Source organism: Mchenga conophoros, linkage group LG1 (assembly GCF_057382185.1).
Source record: "Mchenga conophoros isolate Kocher_MC1m ecotype Shallow Benthic linkage group LG1, M_conophoros_male_GT1.1, whole genome shotgun sequence".
Taxonomy (NCBI): Eukaryota; Metazoa; Chordata; class Actinopteri; order Cichliformes; family Cichlidae; genus Mchenga; species Mchenga conophoros.
This window is the reverse complement of record NC_140526.1, coordinates 22905005-22930155: the sequence shown is the minus strand read 5'-3', so window position 1 is coordinate 22930155 and position 25151 is coordinate 22905005. Positions and strand designations below refer to the sequence as shown.

The following is a 25151-nucleotide window of genomic DNA, read 5'->3' as shown; positions in this document are numbered from 1 at the left end:
TTTTCTGGTCCCACAAATTTGCCCAGCAGTTGTCACGACAATTCAGTATCACAAATGTACTCCTTCAGTGCAATTAAATCTCCCCGAGGATAAATAACATAACTGTAATTGGAGAAAGAGAAACGCGGAGTGCATTTAATGAATGGATGAATGAAGAGTGTGAGAAGGAGGAGGAAAAGAAAAGAGACAAACTGAGCAAGAGCAAGGGACAGAGAGGGAGAGAGAGTGGAGTGGCCTAAATCTCTGCTGCTCCTTGCCGCAGAATGGTGCTAAAAAAGGCGTCACACTGACAAACACCATTTGACAGAACCCTCTGTTCAACCCCCTCACTTACACATTTTATAGTATGGGTACAGGCAAAATAACAGCAAGGAAGGCAGATGCAGAAAAAGTGAAGAAACAGGAGAGAAGTGGCTGCACAGGCAGACTGAACAACAATCCCTTTATCTATAACTAACAAGCCTCAGAATATTTGCAGAAAGAAAAAGAAATTCACTCAGAAACACTGACTAGATGCATTTCAGAAAAACAAAGTATTTAGAAATCAAATAATCATGCACAACAATATTTTAAGAAGAAAACAATAATTACTCACATATGTGCATCTGCAAGTTCAACCATTATCAATTAAGGGATTTGATCTTAATTCCTTGACAGTCAACACTGGGAGCCCTTTGCCTGTGCACAACTTTTACTCGAGCTCACAGAGAGACGCTTAATGAAGGGCTGTTTTTTGATGATCTGTTGGACACACAAAGCCTGGACCAGCGTTGCGTCCTAGAGAAAACAATGCCTGCGCTGCACGCCAATCAGATTCAACAAACCATCTCGTCTGGGCCAAAGCACTGTGGGAAGTATGTCAAATTCCTTTCACCGCTCCTAAAAACATTCCCTTACATCACCATGCGGTGACAGTCAGACTCACTCACTTGATAAATCCCAGCCACATGAGAAGCAGGTGAAACTCCTCCTTATCTCCATGCTTATCAGATTCACCCGTTACACAAACGGATGCATGAAAAACATAATGTGTGTCTTTGACTTTGACATACAACATTTTGTGTGTATATACTCTGATAACAGAGGGATAAGAGTTCAAAACACAACATGTGGACGAGTGTGGTCAAAGCAAAGGCGAACCTGCACTCATCCTGATGCAGGGTCACTCAGTCTGGCACAGCGTGATACACCAGACAGTTACACAAGCAAGAGCATCAGGAACACCTTGCGAACCTCTCAACAACCATCTCAATAAGGCAAGTTTTTATTGGCCTTTTGTTTTTTTACCCCATTGAGATTTGAGGAATTTACCCTTTTTTATTTGCCTCTCAAAAATCTCAAAAAACACAAACATCAAAAGATGAAGTTAATTAGCATCGAATGTAACAATGACAAGAACCTCTAGTAGGGCTGCTCAATTAATCGAATTTTAATCTCGTTTACGATCTGGGCTTTCAACGATCATTAAATATGACTGAGCCGATTATTAGCCCCGCCCTCGTGCTTTACTCTCGCGCTGCTCCGTGTGGCAAATCGAGCGCACCTCTCTGCATTTCGAACACCTGTCACAACAATTAACAGGATCCGAGGGAAGCTCGGAAAGCTAAGCAGAAGTTATTTGGAGAGGAGAGTGACTGCTGTTGGTTGAAAAGAGAGGTAAAAAAAAAAAAAACTTCAGTGGTGTGGAAACATTATGGGTTCGCGGAGTCAGACGTGGATCAAGTAGACACAGTGTGTAAACTTTGCTATGGTGTAGTAGCTGCACCACAGAGCAACACTGCAAAGTTCACTAAACATAGATGTTTACATTTTTCATTTATTTCTTATATTGCAAACATTTGCACTGTTATCAGTATTTTCGCACTATTTTATATTATTTTTTGACAATCTTTAAAGTCATTATTCAATACATTGTTATTGTTAAATAAATATTGTCAAATAATCGAGATCTCAATTTCAGTGAAAATAATCGTGATTATCATTTTTGCCATAATCGAGCAGCCCTAACCTCTTGTCTATCTAGCTACAAATACGGTCTCTGTAGCATTTTTAGTTTGTATCTCAGCCCACTGTATCTGCAACCAAAGGAGTTTTGATATGAAACAGTAGTTCAGTCTGGAACAAGTGCTGGAGGGCCCTGATTCAACACCCCTACTTCACAGTTAGACTTTTACTGTGGACCACATTAACAAACCAGTAACGTGTTCTCATTGCAAAATGGGTCTCTTTCTTAACATTACCATTCCTGTTTCACCACCCATTCCTGTTTAATTAACTGGATTAAAGTCTTGAAAAGCTAATTACCTCATTCCACTCAATGCCCAAGTTCCACACCCACTGAGAGCATCATGTGTTAGCCATCTTTATCCATCTATAAACCAGCTGCTAAAACCTATGCAATCTAAATGACAGTAAAGACTGACAACATATTGAAAGATGCAACAGGCAGTAAGAGAAAGTAAGACAAACAGACAGTAAAGTGATAAAAAAAGAACAACACATAATGTGTGCAAATCGTTTTTATTAATTGGACTATAATCATTAAAAGCGTGCGTTATTATTCATATATACTCCACTTTAAAGGTTCAGTGGTGAGGCTACTTAAAAGAGTTATTCCAGCAAGGTTCAAAATCAGGTTTGTGTTTAATATTAAACAGTCTAGCATACTTTAAAAGCAAGGCATTAATCTGCCAGCAGATCAATCCCTACTTCCTTCCTCAGCTCTTTCCCAGAGAAATCCATTACTGGAAATTATTGATGGTTTCAGAGGGACTGTGATGGTTTATGTATGTTATGTCTTGAGCAAGATATATGAGGTCGAAGAGGGTGGGTGACAGTGTGCCTTGTAACCAGAATAGTTGTCAGAGGTGTGTGTGTGTGTGTGTGTCCGTGTGTGTGTCCTACCTGCCATTGCTGATCTGCCGTGGTGAGTGGCGGAGATGCTCGGATGTTTCAACCCTGTCAGGCGAACGGGATCGAGTTCCTCTCCCATGGGATCGATTGGAATGATCGGATGTCAGTGAATGTATCTCTGAAATGTCTGTGAAAGATGAGTTGAAGTATGTATTACGGTTTTATCGATAACAACAAAAAAAAGAAAGAAATCGACATTTGAGATTTGGAACAACAATAAAAACACGTTATTTTAGTTAAGAGTGGAATGATCTGCGAGGATCAGTTCTCTGTTTCTCATTGTAGTTTTAGAGATGTTTTGAAATGCGCTCTATAAATAAACCCGTCTTCTTGACATCGCAGTCATTAAAATAAATCACATCTCTTGGAAAAAACACCGTCACACAAGTTGTGTAATCAAATGTTAGCTGCAATCCACGAGTACGCGTTTGTTGTCTCACCATCTCTGTCTGAGTTATTGGCTGATGGGATGCTGTCGTCAAGGTCAGGAATATTGAGCAGCGTGGCCCGCTCGTCTCTCTGCACTACCATCTTCAGCTTGCCCTTTGACCTCTCAATCAGCTTCTTGGCATCTATCAGTGATAGGTTCTCTGTAACTGTGCCGTTAATCTGCCAGAGGAAGAGGAACAAGTCAGCACAAGAGGTAAACGTACATAATATCCTCTTTGCAGTTTTTCTGTGGAGCCTACAGTGTGCTGTGATAACAAACTAATGAGAGTAAAAGTTAGGAGCACAGCCTATAAGAAGAGGAAGCTATAAACATATTTAATGTGTTTATAATACACAGAGGGTGCGGTCACAAGCACAGAGAGTGAAAATAAGCCAAGACTACACATATTAAAACAAAACTATTCTATATATACACACATTATTTTATGTAATACTTTGTCCTGTGATCAGGTTTCAACTAGAAAACGATTCAACTTCTCTTCAGTAAAACTGAAACATTAAACTGGATTTCAACAGGCATTTGTTTGGGAAGAAGGGGGATTTATCTATTCAAAGTCTGAATGAATAGGGAAAAAAATTAAAGGAATAATGCAATGTCTTGTATTTCTGCTGGTGAGTCTGAATAGTAATGAACTGTGACCTCATTCTGAAAGCCACTTTCAGCAGATCGCCAACTACAAGGGCACAATTGTAAGAACTTCAAGTAAAAAGGGCGTCTGATAAACGCTCTACTCTACTACTGTTAAATGAGATTACATTTTTTGACCAGTTGATTTCCCAGTTATTGTGCTTTAACCACTTTGAAAACAAATCTGCTCATGTTTCCTCTCACCTTCAGTACAACATCTCCCTCCTGAATGTTTCCATCTCTGGCTGCAAGGCTCTCCGGAGAGATGTCCTTCACAAAGATATGGCTGGCCAGCCGCAGTCCATATTCTGGTTTCAAGGGTGATTAAGCATAACAAAGTTACACTACAAGACAGTTACCGATCACTTGGTTCAAATAAAGTTAGCAGGTAATTAAAAATGTGATCGACCTTACTGTGAATATCAGTAAATGAGAAACGTGCGCATTCAATAATTTGACTTTTATGTAAATTGGATGAATTCACAAAACAAGCAGTCACTCTTTTTGATTGGTGACACATTACCCACCTTCGTTTTTGCGGGACTTGACAAGAGTGACCTTGGAGGGCCTGGGTGGAGCAGAAGAGGCTTGTGATCGGCGATCGGAGCGTGGTGAGATGCTTCTCTCCCGTGAGGCATCCCGCCTCCCGCTGCTGCTACGCTCCCGATCGTGACGCCTGCCAGTGCCCGTGCCTCCGCTTGCACCTGCATAGGCACTTTGTCCACCGCGTCCACTGCGGTGATCGTAAGCATCGGCCTCATCGCTGTCCTCCTCCTCGTGCTCAGACATCGTCTCCCTGTCCCCATGCCGTGACACTGGGATTTGTACTTTCCTTTTTCTGCGAATAGTCTTGAAAGAGAGAACATTTACAATGTTAAAAGCCTGTTAGTCCCTAGCTCTCTGACCATGAAGTACTTAGCCCTGACTCATGCTATATATTTATAGCGTTGTACTTACTATCTTTGCATTTTTGCCACTCTTTCGAAGTTGTTGAACAGCATAGGCATGCTCTACATTGTCCATAGAGACTGCATTGACCATTACTACTCGATCATTTTCTCTGGAAAAATAAATAAATAGAAAATAATTAACAGTGCAGAAAAATGAGTCGGCATTACGTATATTAGGGCAGCTTACGTGTAATGCTGCTTAAAATATTACTCCCAATGAAATAAAGGAAATACAGTCAACACTTACTGTAGCAGACCCTCTGCAGGACCTCCTTTCAGCACATCCGATATTACAATAGATGTTTCACCACTCTGGAAATGAGGGTTGTCTCGCCCACCCGAGATTGCAATGCCAAACCCAAATCCTGGGGCCTATACAAAGACAAATATAAACCACAGCTGACTAATAAGACAAATGGTAAATGCATTGTAACTGTAATGCTGTAAAAATCTGACAACTTAGGTAAGCTTGTGCGATGTTGATCAAACTGGCAAAGGAGAAAAGCTGGGTTAGTATTGTTCTGATCTGCTAACAGCCGATCTTCAGACAATTATCTGCAAAAACTGTAGCATAGAGCTCTGTTCCTGCCTTCACATCAACAGATCTTGATATGTGATGCAAACAGCTAATCTTACAACCACAACAATACAGGAGAACTGCAAAGCTGAGAACCACAGATTGCACTGGGCCACTCCTTCAGTCTCAATAAAGCCACCACTAATTAGATTACAGCAAGCAGGGCAGTCTAGACAGGTGCTCAAGACAATCTCACGACACAACAGTATCAACTAACAAGAGTTTCAGGTCTCAAAGCAAAGTACATTCAGACATTAAGCCTACAGAGAGTACACTCTTCTATCTCTTTGATAGCTTGACAGTTAGCCTGACGATGTGAATTGGACCAGAGTGGCGAGTCAGTGATTCATCAATCTGACAATAGCTGCAGAGGTTAGGTGGTGCAATTGAGCATAATTACAGGACAAAAAGCACATACAAAAAGGCTCTCTAGTGCTGTGTTAAAGAGAAGAGCATATCGCCAGCAGGAAGGAAGTGAAATGAAGTAGCAAGGAAGTGGATGCTGATTTTTGTCTTCCTTTGCTTTGTTTCCTGCCATCTGGATTCCTTGACTATTGTTTCACTACCGCACATCCTGCAGCTACAGCTGGGCGACTCAGCAGAGAGAAACAGACATGGACAGGCAGAGGACAGAAAGCAGCAGGGAGGGAAAAGTGAAAAACACAGAAGACATACTACAGGATCTGGGTGTCAGAGACAGGCAGAGAGGGAGAATGACAAAAGAGGAGAAAGGGAAGAGTGGATTAAAGAACTGTAAACACTTACCCTGTGAAGGGTAACTGTGTGCTGTTCCCATATGACGGTTTCCTCCATCGCCGCACTCTGCAAAGCAAGAGATGAGAGAGAAAGGATCAGTCCTGCAGTTTTTTAGTGAGTTACATGTGTACACTCAAATGCAAATTGATAAATTAAAAAAACAAACATATTTCTATAAATCGCTAGCTACTGTGAAAGCATCTTTTGGGGGGGGGGAAAAAAAAAAAAGGAAACCTCAAACTGACCCTGACGCATCCATCAATGCACGAGTTTGTGCAAAACAGATAAAAACTGCATGAAAATGTGTGCAAATGGGTGAATGTGGCCTATAGTGTAAAAGCCCTTTGACTGATCAGCAAACACGCACAATGCCAAACAAAAAGACCTTTTATTACTTCAGTTCAACACACAAAAAAGTGATCAGTCTTAAGTATGCACATCATCATCTATGTGGCTTCCTTTAGATTTCTGACATTATCTCACTCAGATAAACTAATGACAACATCTAATGGATTTTAAATATACAACTATACAGGGCTAAACTGCAGCTACAAATAACATTTCCATATTCTGTTCCCTTTCAGTAGACGGCGTGGTTGTTTGGTTACCAGCAAGGTAACCTCTCTTGCTTATTTGCATGACTACGTCCTGGAGTACCAAAAGTCTGCATGTGAAAAGATTATGAATGACAGTAGCATGAGTAAAGCGCTGGCAGAGACTAACTGAGGCCTCAAAGATTGAGTGAGCATTCCTATATTATTCCTGGCTGGGTTAACTCGGAGAGCCAAAACAACCAAGATATTTAGCTGCTCATTTGTGCTGCTGTGTTGGATTAAACTGATTCCAGGCAGGCACATTCTGCCTTTACTTAGAAAGTTATATCATCATTTTCCCCCTCTTTTCCCCCTTTAAATACAGGCTTTTCTTTTACTTTTACAATGTTTCATATGAAATATCCACACGAATAATGGGATAAATAATGCCTTTGAACTAATAAAATATTAGCTTGCAACATTCCTGCTATTATTGGGTCAAACAGATAGTCTTCAGTTTGTTTATCAAACATCACTGTTTATTTAAACTCCCACAATGCTATGGATCTAGTTTTAAATTACAGCCTTCCTCCAGCTGATGAAGCAACACTGCTGTCATGTCTGCCTGCCTGCCTGCAGGGAGTGATGGTACAGCTGTCTGTGGCAGAGTGCTCAGTACAGTCCACTGTGAAAGTAAACAGCAAAAAAAACCACTCAACCCACACCACTGCATGTTGAAGGGTGCTTATTTACTACACCTTCTTTAATCTTCCTTAAAAAAACAAAACCAAAAAAAAACAACACACCATGTCATCTGTCCACCCTGTCATCGTGATAATCCCACTGCAGCACCCCTTCATTATCACCTAATCCTCAAACCATCTCACCCATCATCTTCGACATCATCATGGTCATTACTGTCATCACCGTCCCTTATCCTAAATATACAGCTTACAGGAGGTGCCAACTGCATGTGACCAACAGTCAGTGTCTGGTGTTTGCTGACATGTCTCACATAATAGTGTAGCTAAACACGAAGAAACCAGAAGATGGATGCAAGATCCTAGATACCTTCATTTGCTGAAATCAAATGAAAAGAATCAACCTGGTAAAAGGAGGAGACCAGAAGAGCCTTTCAAATAACCAAAAGTTATATTTGGGCTCAGGCTTCTAGCAAGCCTGAACATTTTTACGCGTGCAGAATATTTGCTGATTAATCTTACTGATAAACAACTCCAACTAAATGTGTAAAAATTGCATGTTTAAGTACTTAAAATAATAGCAGGGTGTTTCTGTAATCACTAGCCTCTGCTGCTATTACTGGGTTTGTGGTCAGTCATTTCCATTTACTCCTCTGAACTCGATGCCAATGAATTACTTGGCTTGAATCTTTAGAATACAGTTAACCCCTTGATCCCAATTTCCATTGAAGCTCTGTGTGTATGTTATTTATGTCCATAATTGGAGCGGAGGGCTTGGGCATCCCCCTATTACCACCCCCCAAAATCCCTCCTTCCCCTCCTGTCAGCCAGTATGATTCCCACAGAAACACTTCTATAGTGTGTGGGGACCTGACCCATTTAACTAAAGCACCCCCAATGACATTCCTAAACACATCCATTCCTGTAAAGTTTTTTGTGACATATCCGTCCATCCGTTCATCCATTCATTCAGCCAACCGTCCAGGCAGACAGGCAGAGTGGGGCTACACTATAAAAAAACAACAATGTGCTGGGGTCATATGACCAGGCGGTCAGGCAGCCTTGTTTTTTTAACTGTGGGTTGCACTGATAGGCAGGGAGAGAGAGGAGCAGCAGGAGGGTGTGACTGCTGGCTGCATATAGATTCAATGGCATTGACTAGGGCTGAACGATATATCGCATTTGCGATAATATCGCGACATGATCAAGTGCAATTTTCTAACCGCAAAGGCTGCGATTATACTCTGGACATGTCCAAATTCATGGGCTGCATCCTCCTGAGGCCGCATTTGTAGACCGATTACGTCACAGCAACGCGCCGAAGGCTGTCCAAATTACTACCATATCCCAGAATTCATAGCGCGGCCCAGCCAAACTCCAGTTTCCAACAATGGCGGCCACTACTAAGTTTTAAAATTACTCATACTAATCTTTCTGGGTCACAAAATAAACTTTTAACATATTTTCAGGCGAGAAAGTAGTTGTGTAAACATCAAATATCTGCTCGGTTTATCAAGATATCCCATATTTGCAAAAGTGCTTCGACGTTTTCAGAGGCGTCTGCTACCCACCAGCTCGACAGCTAGCCGGGAGCTCGAGGGTTACTGATGCGGCCGAGAACGGCACAACTCCCGGCACATCATTTTCAGATCACCGCGGAGTTTCGCTGCTCGGGTTAAACGTAATATATAAGTCACTTAGACAACCTAAAAATGTTATTGTTGGGCTTTTTTCAGTGTTTTGTTTGTTCGTGAGTAAATCGGTTTGGCTGAGATTAAAGTTATTAGATTAAATAAAATAAAACTTTATTAATCCCCCGGGTGGGTTCCTCCTTGGTTTTCACACAGCTGACTAAACGTCAAACAGAAAACTTATTAAACAGAAGTATGAGACAGTCGAGAATTTACACCAGTGTCTGGTTATATTTTAGATAGCAAGAAGCAGACGGCCGAGTTTATTAAACTCCACCGAGACAGCGGTGACGCTAATCAGAACTAGCCTTCTGATTCAGAAGGCTAGACCGTCCAATTTCACGCCTTTAAATTTTAAAGGCGTGTTTGTGTGTGTGTTTATACAATTGCTATTATGTTTGCACTTTATGTGTAATGTTACTGACTGCAGAGATCAGTAAGATGTGTGTATTTTTTATTTATTAGTTTTATTTATTTAATATTATTTTTTAATTGAATGACTGTCTAGTAGTTCACAGATGTCGAAAAACTGAGTGTGGTAAAGCCACTGATTTTTTTTATGTATATTTCTGCAATCTGCACATTGTACTGACTTTCATTTTAATGTTTACACCAGGGTTCCTTGCCAGCACTTTATGCTCAGATGTTTGTAAGCTAAAAATAAACTATTGTGTATGTTCAAATATACTGTTGTGATTGAAGAAGTTAAATAAAAATGTCAGTCATCAATTCATGCATCACCTCATGTCATCATAACAGAGGTCTGTCTTCCAGGAAAGAACAGTTTAAAATTAATGTAATATAGTATTGGCCATACTATATGATGTATTGCTTGTCTTTGTTTAATAATACAGAAGACAAAGACCTTAAAAAATAATCGCATCGCAATCGCAATATTGGGGCAAAAAAATCGCAATTAGATTATTTTCCATAATCGTTCAGCCCTAGCATTGACAGTCATAATATTGTACATTAAACCATAGGCATGTGATTGCTGAGAGAAGAGTTCCCGTTTGTTCCTCACGCACACACACACACACACACTCGCACACACACACTCACGCACATGCGCACAACACTGAGCTGAATGTGTTCAGAAAACAAAAAGAAATGGGATGAAACTCATTTTGCTCCATCAAAACTAAGTGCTTTGAACATTGAAGCATCCCACACGTCCAAACCTACAGCGCTCACACGATGATGTCAAGCCGTGCTAGGGAGGGCGTACAGTTAATACTGAGTGTATGAGCCATGAGGGGCAATAGGTTAATTACAAGACTCATAAGAAAAATGGGAAACTTACAGATAATGGCCTGGATTTAATTAACTTATTGAGTGGAGGCGGTATGAGAGAAAGCGTGCTTTTCGATTGAACTGCACATGTGTAAGATGTCAGCTGAACCTCCAATCACATCATAACGCCTGAAAATGTTTTTTAAAATTAATTGACCGTACTACTTAATTTGGATTTAAGTGTAACAACACTGTCTTTACTGATGTTTCTAAGACTAAAAGGAGGTTCCCTAGTGACATATGCCACATAAGAAATACTGTGTTTATTATAAACACAAAGTTTACATTAAAGATGGTCAAGAAGAGAGACTGTGTCATCCTCTTAGTCTACTTCTAACTTTTACCCTATTGGAACTACAGCTAGGCCTCTCAGATGAGATTACTGCGGTAATTAAACACTGTAATATGAAGTCCCGATTAACAGCCTTGCTGATTGAGTCTGAGATATAAGTAGGATGGAAAGCAGGCAGCAGTGAAGCTTAAGGAAAACTGGGATAAGGGTAAATGAAAGCACTCCATGAGGAAAATAACTAGCATATTTAAAACAAAGGATCTATTAAGAGACATCAAAAGAATAACAAACACAGGCTCAAAAGTGCTAATTAATTGGTCTTTGGATACAGGAGGCAAGTGTGCTCTCATTTTGTGTAGAACAAATAAACACAGACGGGAATTTTCTGTGTGGAAAAGATTTTATCAAACCCAAGCTCAGTGTCAAAAGGTAATTCGGTGAGCTCATGTTTTATTACAGTAATGTTCTCGATCATGCAAAAAAGATCAGCGAACACGTGGGGCCAAAACAAATATGAACACAAGTGTGTCTCGTTTTCTGGAGCAAAACAATATTAAAAATACACACGGGAACAAACGATGAGGATTATCTCTGAAGTCGCAGAGCTGTGTGAAACAATGGCGCGCTTGATGTTGCACAAACTGACGGCAGCCTAGTGTATTTATACAGCCATATTAGTCAGGCTTGAGCCCTGGCCAGTGAGGCCTAGGGCTGAGAAACAAAGAGCAGCCATCAAACTACACACATGTGTACTTGTCCGTACACACGGACAAACACACACCCACCAGCCATGATCTAACACTACAGGGCCTCTTTGTTCAAGCTACAGCCAGACTTACTTGGCCCTGCCTGGCTCACCACAACACGCAGTCCAGTACAGATGATAACAGCTCACTCAGGCTCTTCAAAGACATAGACTAATCCGGTTCTTTGGGTCATACTGATGAACCGACTGGAATGAAATGAATGATGAAAAGGACAATAATAACCTGCTGCAGAGAGAAATGATAAATAGTGTCCAGAGCATGCGTGGAAGTTTTCATCATGTGCATTTCAGTTCCTGTAGTCTTCAAATGTGTGCACGTTTACAGATAATCTACACAAACTGTGTGCACAATGTCAGCGCATTAAAAATATGTGTACTACACACCCATTTATTCTGTGCAAACAAATTCAAGCATTCATCTGGAAACATCCACTAATGCAAAAACTTGGTCTCATACCCCCAGGTGGTGGCACTGACTACAAAATAGTAAGAAAAAACAACAACATATACAACACAGGCTTAATTATCTATCACCTTTACTCACTTAATCCAGTTATTAGCATGAAAGGATCCTGACAAAGCAGAAGGTGACCATGAGGTCATCTTATGAGTAATGCCATGGGCTAAGGGGAGGTTTTCAAGGAGAACAACACAAGCTCTTTATCAGTTTTTACCAATGAAACTGTTCTCCAGCAACCCATTACTCACCACCTCCCTTCATTTGAAGCACAGGAATGCTTTATAAAGAAGGCATATCAAAGTCCAAGGTGCCGTTTTTGACAGCAACCCACGGGGTGAAAATGTGGGATGAGTAAAGAAGAAAAGATGAAAGATTTGGTCAGCACTGACCTTTCTGCCACAGAGTGAGAGCCACTCATTATTCACATTAAGTTATTCAGCGGCACAGAGAGAAATACTGAACTGCAGGCAAGCGAAAGCCAGTGTCGAGATGCCGACAAGTGTGAAGCAAATTCCTGCAAAGGTTTAGGTCACTGTGCCTGCTCCTCTCTGATAGCCTGAGGCAGGATGTAGGCAAGCACAGCCACAGCACCCACAGGAAAACACTCCATTTCCTGTTTGCAGGAAATAGCTCCAGCTTCCAGAGAAATCTCTGTGCAAACTATTAAAAACTATTCTGTGCATAGCGTCTCTTTTTAAATATACAACACAACAGATAAAAATCAGCTGCTAGCAATTACCATCTGTCATCTTTATTTGATCATAGGCTGATACCAATGTTCAACCAATTCATCAATGCATCAGGTACAATAGAGAATGATATTAAGATGAATAGACTGGTGACTCTGACAGTATCACTACCCTTTACTAAAAAAAAACTCAGTCCTTTACTGGGGCATTTATATCCATGGAAACCATATCTCCCGTCTTAATAGACCCAAAGGAAAGAGTGAGGCAGCAGTACACTCAAACAACACTTAATTAGAGACACACACGCTCTTTCCGGAGGGCATGCACTCAACAGCAAACAAATGCGATGTGTAAGCCTTAGTGGTATGCTTTTACATCCTGTCTTTCAGATTAATGTCTACTGTGCAGCTCCACGAAGAACACATTTAACAACAACCGCAAGAAAATGACTCCCGTCACCTTCAGCGGTAAACAGATGAATTCAGCAGCAGCAAATTTAAAGGCAGGTCGTTACTATGATGGGAGGAGAGAGGGCGCGCGGACGAGCGCTTGTAGCCAATAGGCAGATGACAATGACGGCGATGACAATGATGCAGAGCCTCAGTCAGCAATGATGTACGGTTGTGCTGACATGTTCAAATATGCTTGAGATAATTAGTTTCAAATAGCAGCTCTACTCTGTCACACAGCTCCTTGGAGAGAGAGGGGAAAAACTCCCCATCAGGACTCTCCTTAAAGCAACACTCAAGATACACAGTCACAAAAAATAAAACCATTCACGCACACACACGCACACACCTCTGACTAAAATGATCTGACAGACTCAGTGCTAGAATGGTGAGGGTAGGAATAAAATACAAAACCTATAATCCAGGCTTTTGGATTAAAACGTTAATCTGAGCCACGCTTCTCTATGAAGTCTACCGCTGCCGTCTCATGAGAGCAGACAGAACAGGATGGATGGATGGATGGATGGATAACACCTCTTGTCAGCAAGAATGGCTCTTACAGTAAACTGCAGAACTGCTAAGACTCAAATGAAAGAAGCAGAACATACATGCAAACAACCGTGTCTTAGCCCTGAGGATGTCGGCCAACTAGGAAACGACCAGTCAAAGCTTGAACTAAATCTGATTCTGAATTCGATTTTGAGAGAATATCTTGTCAGTTAATTGCGTTACAGCCTCTGTAAAGAAATTGCTCATCTAGATCATTTATACAGAAGCTCTTAGCGTTTAACCAGATTATACTGGTGACTGCATTGATCTTTTTTAAGCATAATGTCCATTTGCAGCTTATATTTGTATCTAGATCTCAATGCAATGAATGCAGTGATGTTGTTGCTTCATTAGAGGCTCTGTGTCAGGTGCAGGCTCCTCTTATTGTCACTGACCACACTGCAGCTCCACAGAGCTGGTGTGCAGTGGGCTGTTCACTGCTATCAACTGACCCAAACACACAGCTAGGCTAGGCTAGGCTAGGCTAACATCTCATGTGCAGCTTATCCAGCAGCAAAGTCATCTCAGCCCAACCACACTAATTGTTCTCTGCCTAGGGAGACAGGAAGTGCTGAGGTCATAGAGGACAACAGTAACTTCTGCTGTGATTCTGACTTTCCATTTTAAGTTTAGTTTAGGCTGCGAGTTTCTTAGATATTTAAAAATTTCAAACAGCCTCATTGACAGCAGTTTATACTTTGGTGATTTTTATCCAAGGAGTGGGCAATGTTTTGCTTAAACGAGCAGTTTTAGTTTCTTTTGTTCTCTTTTTCTGTGTGCAGATGGGTGTGGAATGTACCAATGAACATAAATCCAATGCATGAACATGCTTTAGAGGCTGTATTCAACTATTCTACTAAACGTCAAACTATACATGAGAAAGGGTTCAAATTTCTTTGACATCTTGAGAGGAAATCGCTTCACGAGTCAACCTCTTTCTTTTTAACAGTGAGTTTATCAGAAGTCTTTGGTTTATCACATTAAACTATATGCAGGTATCTATATTTTCAGTGGAGATAAAGCATGGTATCCTCAGTGCCATAAGGACACATACAGGAGGTGAAACCTTTGTTTTGCCACTGTGAACTGTATCCAGAGAACACAAACATCCACTACTGTGCTTTATTTTTGTGTCGGTGGAAACAAACTGTCAGCCAAAGCACTGGAATGATAACCAGATCCAGCACTTGAAACTCTGAATTCAGCCAATAACCGAACACACAACAATCAGTTTTCCCACCCTACCCCTCCCTTCCCACACATGCACACATTACAGGAATGCACAGATAAGGAGACGAGGCTCTCACTCAGCTCATTTCTCATTCCAAATGGTTTCCCTCACATTAGGCTCTGCAGCTTTCTGCCATAACCGCCCTCTCTGCTTCATTCTCGCTCCTTTTTCCTTTTCCTTTTAACACTCAGTGAGCACAAAATGAAAACTCTGGCACAGATCAGCACAAGTGAAAATGTGAGTGTAATGTGAACGGGACTGAGGTGACTTAATATGAGGGAAACAAAATACATCAGATTCAGATTTCGGTGAAAAATGACAATAACCCACAGTGGCTTTCAATATAAGTGATCGTCTATTCACCTGAAGACATGTGCTGCCATTTACTGTGATACATGTTAGCTCAGAGGTGTGATAAATTCAGTACTTCAGGGGTAATAAAATCTAAATTACTCTTAATAATTTAATTAATAACCAATGAAAAGAAACCACAAGTTCAACAAGAGAATTGACCTATAATATGTATATATATACAAATTTAAACAAGAATCTCAGTTACATTTTGGGCATCAAAGTAAGCATGGGCAATATCTTGAATATACTTAATGTTTGGCAGCTTGCTCTGAGTGTCACATCTTTTTTTTTTTTCAATTGCGATACAAAAAAAGCGCACCCTCCCCCACCCAGAGAAACAACTTTTCTGTGCAAATGCGTGCAGACCTGGTTGCATAGACAGTATAACAGATGTACGTTTAAGTTATGGTTACATGAAGTTTCAGAAAATGATTTTTTTCAGGCTGATGACATGAACGTGATTTTAATTAGTCAATGAATGTGCAATTTCACTGTCAGAGTCACCCCTCACTTGTCAAATCCAGGTTTAAAACACCAAGATGACAACCATGCAAAGGCTCAACTCAGCTCCAAAACAGGACTTTAAAAACCAGTGGGTGGGATCACAGTCCATCTTTATGTACCATGTATGGCTGCGCAGCCACATCCCCTCAGTCTATAATGTGCTACTAGCAACTTGATAAGCGGATTAAACAAAGACTGTCATTCTGGTTTCGAAAGCAGAAAAACAAATACAGAGTGAATAGCAATTACACCATTATCCCAAATTTTCTCCTCCCCAAATTTGAGATCAGCAAATAACTGTAATGCTAAGTTGATGTACTAGCACGGAGGGCATCCTTCTCTAGTCTGTGTATCTTGGTAACACTGTTGTGCATCTCTCAGCTTGTTTGTGTCTTGCTAGCTTGCCAGAAACTTCCCCGGCTGTGTTGTGCGGTTTGTGCCTGACAAAGGAGTGAAATACAACCATTTGACAGGCACTCAGCCCAAGGCTTAGTTACAACTCTCAGCTGTTGAGATGGGAGAGTCAAATGGAAAGCAGTGGATTGACACTGACAATTGATTTATATTAAAGTTAAGATTTTGATTAGCTCATCGGGTATGATGGGAAACAGACACGCATTGTCAGGAAATAAAAAGCTGTTCAAAGAAGGAAGATTATAGTGGGAGCATCAGGATGTCAGGTGCAATGTTAGGGCAACGGCAAACCATTTATACATTTTCATTTTGTATTTAAAATTGCTCAAAAAAAATAGATATGAACGTTTAAATGTTTTTTACTATATTAACTATTATGCTTGTGGGACTTTATGCAAACACTGTGTGCAAAGGGTAAACTGAGCATTTATACAAGTAGTTAGCCAAGCTGTCACTGCTTGTGGTATGCCTTTTCCTGGCGTTTAAATCAACACTAAGATTATGTTAAAATAAGTATCAATATGAAACATATTCATGGAGAGCCTAACCATTTCATTTGACACACAGCAGGTTGTTTTATGGCAAAGCCAAGCAGCAGAGTTCAAAGCGTGTCCGTGTTACACACTAAACATTGACAAAACACTGGCATTCTTCATTTATGTAAATTATGGTTTCTGCTTCACACTGCGGCTGGAAGTCACTGTACATGCGTATGCACACATTAAACACAGGTGTGACTCAGCAATGCCTCTTTCCGCTGTACTCGTGTCACTCCAGGAGTGGCAAAATTAGTCCAAGCAGCAAAAACTACTGTACAGAGAGTTTGTGAGCTTACGAAGATAAGAGCAGAATTTAGTAATCCACAGAAGTATAAACACGATGCCTTTCACATTGCACAACATTCCCAAACTACGCAACTCAGAAACCACAACTCATAGTTGTCACATGGTGCCATAAAACGAGAGGCCCAACCCACTCAATGGCATTCCCAAGCTTTCTGAGGACTTTGCTACAATAGGCATGTTGTGGGCCAGAATCTATAGTGAATTAATGAGTTACCATTGAGCACAAATTTTCCCAGAACTAAACTGGCAACACAATTACCGTTCCACAAAGTGATGGTAGATCGGGAGGGGTCAGAGCATTCTTTACAAAGATGTACAACTACAGAAAGACAACAACACCCAAAACTACTCCAAGACAACAAGAAGAAATATTGAAGGAAGATTATCTTTGGAATTCATCTAATTAGAATACGCAAATGAGTAATAAAGGCTTACCTCACTATTCAGTAATGTAGAACGTGCAGTAACCAAAAGGTGTAGGTCATTTAACTATTATTAATATTATCTGAATCTATGAATCTTTGTATTGCTTGCTAAAAATGAGACATTCACATGTACAAAAAAAGATTTTTTTTTCACTTTTCAATTGATTTCAATTGATTTTTTTTGTTATCTTACAATATATTTGATTATTTTATTTTATTGAATCATTTCACTGTTTTCCTGACCCCCACAAAAAAGGGAAGAAATAACAACACACACAAATAAAAACAAAGGGAAACAAAATTGCATCATTTGGGGCTTTGGCAATAAAGCCATAAACACAGCTGGTCAATATAAAGTTGGCAGAACTCATTCCTTCCGTGTTTCGACAAACAACACGAACGGCCAATGACAATGAGAAAAGGCCACACTGAACCAATCGTGTGACTGGAATAGAGTATGAGCCACGTCAGGTTAGGCTGACACACAAAGCACAAAGTGTTGTGCAGCACATATGCTAACATTTGAACTACCGCAGCCATACACACCAGTGTTTGGGGGTGTTAGCAAGATAAAAGGGAGAAATTTGGGCTATTTAAAGTCCGAAATAGAAGCAGACAGGACTGTGTCGAAGGCAGGTAACACCACAAGTCATGTGAAGCAGCGCCATACTTTAGATTACACACAATGCAAAACCATACAGTCTCAGACTCTTTCTTCTTCCATACCATACCTTATGACAAAAACTTCACTGTAAAAGCACAGTCAAAAATATTAGATTTAACTCTGTGATTTACGTAACTGGCCCTCATTACCAACCTGGCCATAAACATTTCTGTCAGACAGCACTGAGACACTACTGCACTTCTTGCATCTTTTTAAAAAATGTATTTTTGTTTTGCTTTGGAGTAAAGGGTGACCACAATTGAGTAAATGTACAAGTTTGTACATTGTATTTTGTCTACAGTGTATTTATCTTCATCTGACTAAAAATAAAGAATACTTAAACCAAAATTAACCTCCTCTCTGCACATAACAGCAGTAAAAATGAACCTTGAAGCTTGCGATATATATTGATAAACTGCGGTGAAAAAAATGACAGCGATAAAATCCCCCCCCCCCAAAATGTCATAATCAGTGCGTCCTTATCCCTTGTGTTACAGTGATTCATGCAGATAACCATCGATGATCTGGTGTGTAAGCACTGCAAATGTCTTGTCATAGCAGTACAACTGCTATGCATGAGCACATGAAGCTAAAGCATCTGAGAGGGCAAATACAACAAGTAAGCACAGTCCTGTTTAATTTCAGTCCTACCCAAGCATGATACATGGTTATCAGCACGCAGAATGTGTGGGAGCTTAGCTGTACATATTACTCCAGTGATGAAAAGAATCCATTTCATTTGAGTTTTTAAGTCAAGCGCCTTAAAAGCTTTTCTTTCTTTTTTTTAAATTTGACCAAGAATCTTACATAATTAATGTTATAATACAGCAGGAATGTGACAATTACAAGATGATCAATGAATAAAATGGTGGATTATGTTTTTGGAGAACCTGTAGAATAATGAATATTTTAGTTCTTGATTGACTTTCTGAGGAAACAAATTATGCTTCTCACACTTTGATGGATTACCAAGGTGGAGAAACACCTGGTGACTCACTAAGCATTTGTTATTTTTATCTTTGTTTATACGTTTCCATATGCAATCAGTTTACTAGCAAACAAATCCCTTGCTCTTATTTTTAATTTCAAACACTGCAAACCAGCTACCTCTAACGCATCTCTTTCTTTGATTTTTTTACATTTGCAATCACCTGCTTCGCTGCTTCAGAGAGGATCTCATTCTGCAATCAGATTCACTAACTCAGCTGGCAATGGTGGAACTGATTCTGCACTGGAGATCTATTGCGAGCTGTGGTTACAGAGCAGAACGAGAACTTGACTAGCCAGCTGCAAGTTGGTGGAGTCTGTCAGCAGCATAGGAGACACACTAGAGAGGCAGCAGAATGTATTGGCTCCTTTTTACTTTGTTTAAACTCAAAAAGGGAACTAGGGAATTCAAATATTTGAAGAGTCAAAACTTTTTTTAATCATTCATTCAGGACAGCATGCATGTGGACGTGCACATGTACAAGAACCTAACCAAGGGAAACACTATAGTCCCACTATTACAACTACAACCTAGAGACATTAGAGAGTGAGTTAGAGATTGCAGGTTCACCAAGTTGTTTCCGTTATGAAAATGACATGCTACAAAGGCTACAGAACAATGTTTAGGTTCCGTGTATGTCCCATGTTTACTCTGTAATTCTGCCTGCCACCAGGTTTGAAGTGTCCCAGAAAAATGGAGGCTCAATTGTGCTACCTAAACACAGTTGACTGCCAATTTAACAGAAAAAGCAGAGGATGCACAATGTTTTAACCTTACCACCTTAAGCAAACTATCTTTTAAAGCAACAAATATCAGGTTTAAAAATTTACTAGTATGACAGCAGTTCCCCAAACACTGAACAATACAGTTTACAGGCCCCATCTATTTTACACTAAAGCTGAGGAACAGATATAGAGACAGAGAGGAAGATAAAGGATTCAAAACTAAGAGCAAGAGAAGATAAGGATGGACAAAGGGTTGTTTATAGAGAGTGCTTAAGCTGTTGATGATGCTTAATGATGATGAATGATGGGCTCTTGCCTACAACATGGTGCTGGGATCAAATTGCTTGATTATCACGTAACAAATACACTGATGGGAGAGTTGAGGGAGAACAGCAGTGGCAGCTGAGGATGATTCGGTGAATATATAATACCAATTCTGAGCTAATATGTCACTAGCAGGCAGAATATGTGTTGATATTAGACTAGTGTATGAACGCAGAACCTTTTTTATACAAACAGTTTGTTAAATTTTAAAAAAGCAAATTCATGAGGATCAATTCTGACATCTGATTATTCCAAAATTTGAGCTTAAGCTGCAGAAAGTGTCTTCCATAGGCGGGTGACTGGCTGCCAAAATGAAAAGACAGTGCAGTGCTCCCAACACTGTGGAAGATAAGCAAATGAACACACGGCAGGCAGAGACAGAAAGTAAACGAGCGAGAGAGAGAGAGAGATTGTGTGTGTGTGTGTGTGTATGTTTGTGTATGTGTGTGTAGGCATGTAGGGCAACAAGCCTTGGGATGAATCTGTTCCAGTCTCTTTCTCTCTCCCCTAACCAGCTGAGCCACGGCTGCCACATGCACTCTCTCTTGTACCTCCCCTCTTCCTCTCTCTCATCGTCTCTCTCTTGCTCTCACTCTGTCTCTCTCTCAAACACACACACACACACACACACACACACACACACACACACACACACACACACACACACACACACACACACACACACACACACACACACACACACACACACACACACACACACACACACACACACACACACACACACACACAGTGTTAAATCCCTTATGCCTGTAGCGGGAATGATAAATCCCTGCGGAGTCCTGCACTGCACTGCCCTGCCAGAAAGGACGTAGGGCTGGCTTGGAGTGGTCCTTGCTTGGCTGGATGGGCTTTATAGTAAGGAACAAGAAACTATCAAAGAGTAACAACAGAGAAATTTCAATCTCAATCACTGGTATTAGCAGGTACGAGACAGGTGGTGAATTATTTTATTCCCACAGCCCTAGATGACATTACAACTGCGAATGAACAAGTCTATCTTCCAGAGGGAGCTACATGACATTTAAACTTAACATTAAAGCTCGTCATAACTGAAGCAAGGTTTAAACTTCCTGGGCAGACCCCTGCTATGATCTTTTTTGCATGAAACAACGAGCTTGTACAACCTCGCACAGACACACAACATGTTCAGTTTTCAGCCCAGTCAGTTTCAAGAGTGAGCCACAACAAAACAAACGCATCATCAAACCCTTACAGCTACTAAAATGAAATGCAATTCATCAAGTTGTTGCATCCTGTTTTAAACTGACTATGGTGGCAGGAGAAAGCAAGAGTTCACACCACACCAATGCTATTGCACAAAATCAGAGATGTGGAACAATCACATCCAAGGATGTGGTGCGCTCATTTAGTAAACTGCAAGGATTCCCACTGATGTCTCAGTGAAGCAATCACATCCATGGAAAAGAGACAAATGCTTATATTCATACTGCATGAGAAAAAACTAAGAATTAACAAGGAGTGTTAGTGGTATTTAACATTTAAGGTTTTTTGTAATTCCAGTCAACATAGGATTACTGATCATTAATCTGTTGTTCGACAGTTTCACAACATCCATCTCAAGACAGAGCACAGCATCAACTGTAATGCAAGGCATTAAACAAAATGTGTGGACTGTTTTGCAAAACTACTACTAGTGCTATGCCACAAAAGCCTCTGGCCCACACTGGGAAATTCAATTTATTCCCTCTATTTTAATGTTGCATTTGAATTCAATCAAAGCAGATATTAATGGGCTAGACTAAAGTTATAATGCCACGATTATAGAAGACAGAAGCAGTCTTTTAAGATCTGCCATGTGACTCAGATTATAGCCGGTGCATCTCTCCCTCCCGCTCCTTCCTTTTCTCCATTTCACTCCTCCGATAACCCCTCCTCCCTCAGAAGGCATTTTCTGTTTTCCTTCTCTCTTTCTCTCTCTGCTATCCACCTGCCCCCTGCTGTGTGTATCTGCCCTGGATTTCCCTCCAGAGATGAAAGGATAAGCAGGTCAGATATCCTTGATAACTGCCACACTTTCGAGTCCCCTGATGTTGAAACATCACAAGCAGCTGCTTTCTTTCAGTGCGTTTACTTAAAGTACGGCACGAGGTGATGCCTACAGCATAACAGTTCACTATCTGGCTCTTCTGCAACATAACCTCTCTTAAAGTAAGTTTACGCTGAGTGTGTTTTAAAAGTTACATTGTGTCTTTTTTCATGGATCAATGCCTAAACATTTGTCCCAGACAAAATAGCATGTTTAGATTGGTCCCAGCCGGGGACAAATTAGCCAAAAAACAAACAAAACACAAAATAACTGAAGTCCAGCTGCACCAACAACCTCCCGGCTGCTGCCTTCAACTGGCATCCCTCTCATCCTATACAAAGACAGCTTAGACCTGCTCTTAAAAGGGCTGAGACAGGACTTTGAATCAAGAGCTAATCAAAGACCCATCTGTAGGTGTGTTTGGGATTTTGGTCTCCTTTGAGGTTCTCAAAAGATCGCAGAGCTGCTGCGTACTCAGACAGCAGAAAGGCAGGACCCACCCTCCACTCATCACTCTTTGCCATGTGCAGATCTCAAAATGACCTTCAGTGAGACCAAGAGTGGGCGAGTGGGCGTCCACAACGCCCAGCATTTGTGCAAAACAGGCTGTACGCAATGACAAACATGTGTAAACGCATCTGCATGTACAAATATCTATTCTATCATGTGACCACATCTGTTTTGAACAATGTCCAGTCTTCATGGATATTCCTAAAAATATTTTGAGAGTTTTTATTTGTTCACACTTGTTAGGGGACAACAAAAGCTGTGTGAAATCTTCATAGAAGTGTATCTGCAAAAACCTGGATAAATAATGAATAAACTCGTGGTGCAACTCTGTGTCAAAGACACAAGACGACACAAGGGCTGATATATTAATCACTTGCCATATAAGCCCCAGTTCTTCAAAAAGATGGAGAGCTTAAGACACATGACAAAAACATCATCAGGACTCTTTTTCTCTCTTTAGCACTTGCTTGTCTAATTGCATTTCCCTCCTTCAGTGATGTAAATGGAGATGTGTAATCATCAAAGCAAAACAGAGGCTGTTCTTGGCCCGCTGTGCAACTCTAATTAATACAACCTCCTCCATCCAAACGTAATTTCCATTTATTTCAGTCCGTCTACTCAAAACACAGCCGTCTAAAAAGCCAGAGGGATGGCTGTTTCTCTAAACTGCATCTCTTTTCTTGTGGTACATTCAAAGAAGTGAGCAGGGATGACTGAAGGCCAAACACACAGAATGAGGCCAACATTTAGTGTAGTGAAGGAAAGTTAAGGCCAACTCCTCGCTGGATTAACGTGTATTCATTTTCAAGTAGTTAGATATCAGTTAAATGACTGATTATATTACATAGTGATTTAATGAAAATCCATAAATGCTAGGTATGACAAGTCTAGTCTTAAAATCATTACTTAAACACTTTTCACTAAATTCTGGAAACAAACGCAGCCAGATATAGTTTCTTTTCTCTTCCCAGTGCCACAACATGACCTTTGGCACCCAATGGAAAGAAGTTTCCCTTTCAGTCTTATGACAGAGACATATTCTCCCCAAACTGTTATTTTATTCTGCAGATCTACCAAAACAAACTGAAAAGCAGCTTGAACTAAGATTAGGGTAGATAAAAGGCTTTACTCTTATTCACTCTAATATCCTTATAACAACTGAGTGGAAGTTAAATGCTTATAATAAATCACACTAACCCAATGGCACACTAGCAGTGGACAGAATTGTGCAATAACACCACTGACCTCTGAGACATGAGGCCAACACACCCACATATGTAACTCTATTCCAGAAACAATGCACCACAACATTTTATTACAGTTGATCATCAACTGTGGAATTCTGTGGACTGTGACAAATACCGGTGCGGCATAGGAATCCAGCACTACTCATTAGTGGGAGTTAACATGTGGCTATTGATGCTGGACTGCAAATAACGTTAAGAGCACAGCTAACAGCAGGAATACAGGAATGTTAGCACGGTCAAACAGAAGGTATAAGTTTTATTATTGACAGTGGAAGATGTAATTTAAAAAAAATAATAATAATTTTGGGCGTTTTTTTTGGCTCTGTTTCTTGAATTTGAAAAGAAGACCCTTGGTTTTGAGAAGTGTGAACAGTCTGCCTACAGGAGGGAGGTTGAACGTCTGGTGTCCTGGTGCAGCCACAACAACCTGGTGCTGAATGCCCAGAAGACAGTGGAGATTATTGTGGACTTCAGGAAGCACACAGCCCCACTCCCCCCCATCATCCTGACTGACACCCCCATCACCTCTGTGGACTCATTCCGCTTCCTGGGTACCACCATCACCCAGGACCTGAAGTGGGAGCCCACCATCACCTCCGTCATTAAGAAAGCCCAGCAGAGGATGTACTTCCTGAGGCAGCTGAAGAAATTCAACCTGCCAACACGGACGATGATGCAGTTCTACACTGCAATCATCGAGTCCATCCTCACCTCCTCCATCACCGTGTGGTATGCTGGAGCTACTATCAGGGACAAACAGAGACTGCAGCGTGTTGTGCGCTCTGCTGAGAAGGTGATTGGCTGCAGACTCCCATCTTTGCAGGACCTGTACACCTCCAGGACATTGCGGCGTGCAGCTCGGATCTCAGCTGACCCTTCTCACCCTGGACACAGTCTGTTTGACCTGCTCCCCTCAGGCAGGAGGCTCCGGTCCATTCGCACCAGAACCTCTCGCCATAAGAACAGTTTCTTCCCCTCTGCTGTTGGACACATGAACAATAACCATATGACTGTTCCCGCTACTAACACATGACCCTACGCTGTGTTCACTGCATCATTCCATGATTGGCACTGATCACCACCTGCACTCATGTATATATCTTTCAACGTAGCACTCTTAATTCTTATTCTCATGTATATATCTCATGTATAGCT

General features: G+C 40.8%; 1 protein-coding gene across 14 annotated transcripts in view; it reads right to left on the bottom strand.

The window, feature by feature from the left end:
• Positions 1-25151, bottom strand: part of tjp1a (tight junction protein 1a) — a 104707-nt gene that overhangs the window by 22451 nt on the left and 57105 nt on the right. For all 14 annotated transcript variants that reach the window (XM_085270338.1, XM_085270347.1, XM_085270391.1 and 11 more), the window contains 7 exons: positions 6284-6340; positions 5189-5313; positions 4949-5051; positions 4519-4840; positions 4196-4299; positions 3354-3522; positions 2905-3040 (listed from right to left, as the gene is read on the bottom strand). In XM_085270338.1, coding sequence (XP_085126464.1) covers positions 2905-3040; positions 3354-3522; positions 4196-4299; positions 4519-4840; positions 4949-5051; positions 5189-5313; positions 6284-6340 — 1016 coding nt within the window. The remainder of the gene's footprint in view (positions 1-2904; positions 3041-3353; positions 3523-4195; positions 4300-4518; positions 4841-4948; positions 5052-5188; positions 5314-6283; positions 6341-25151) is intronic.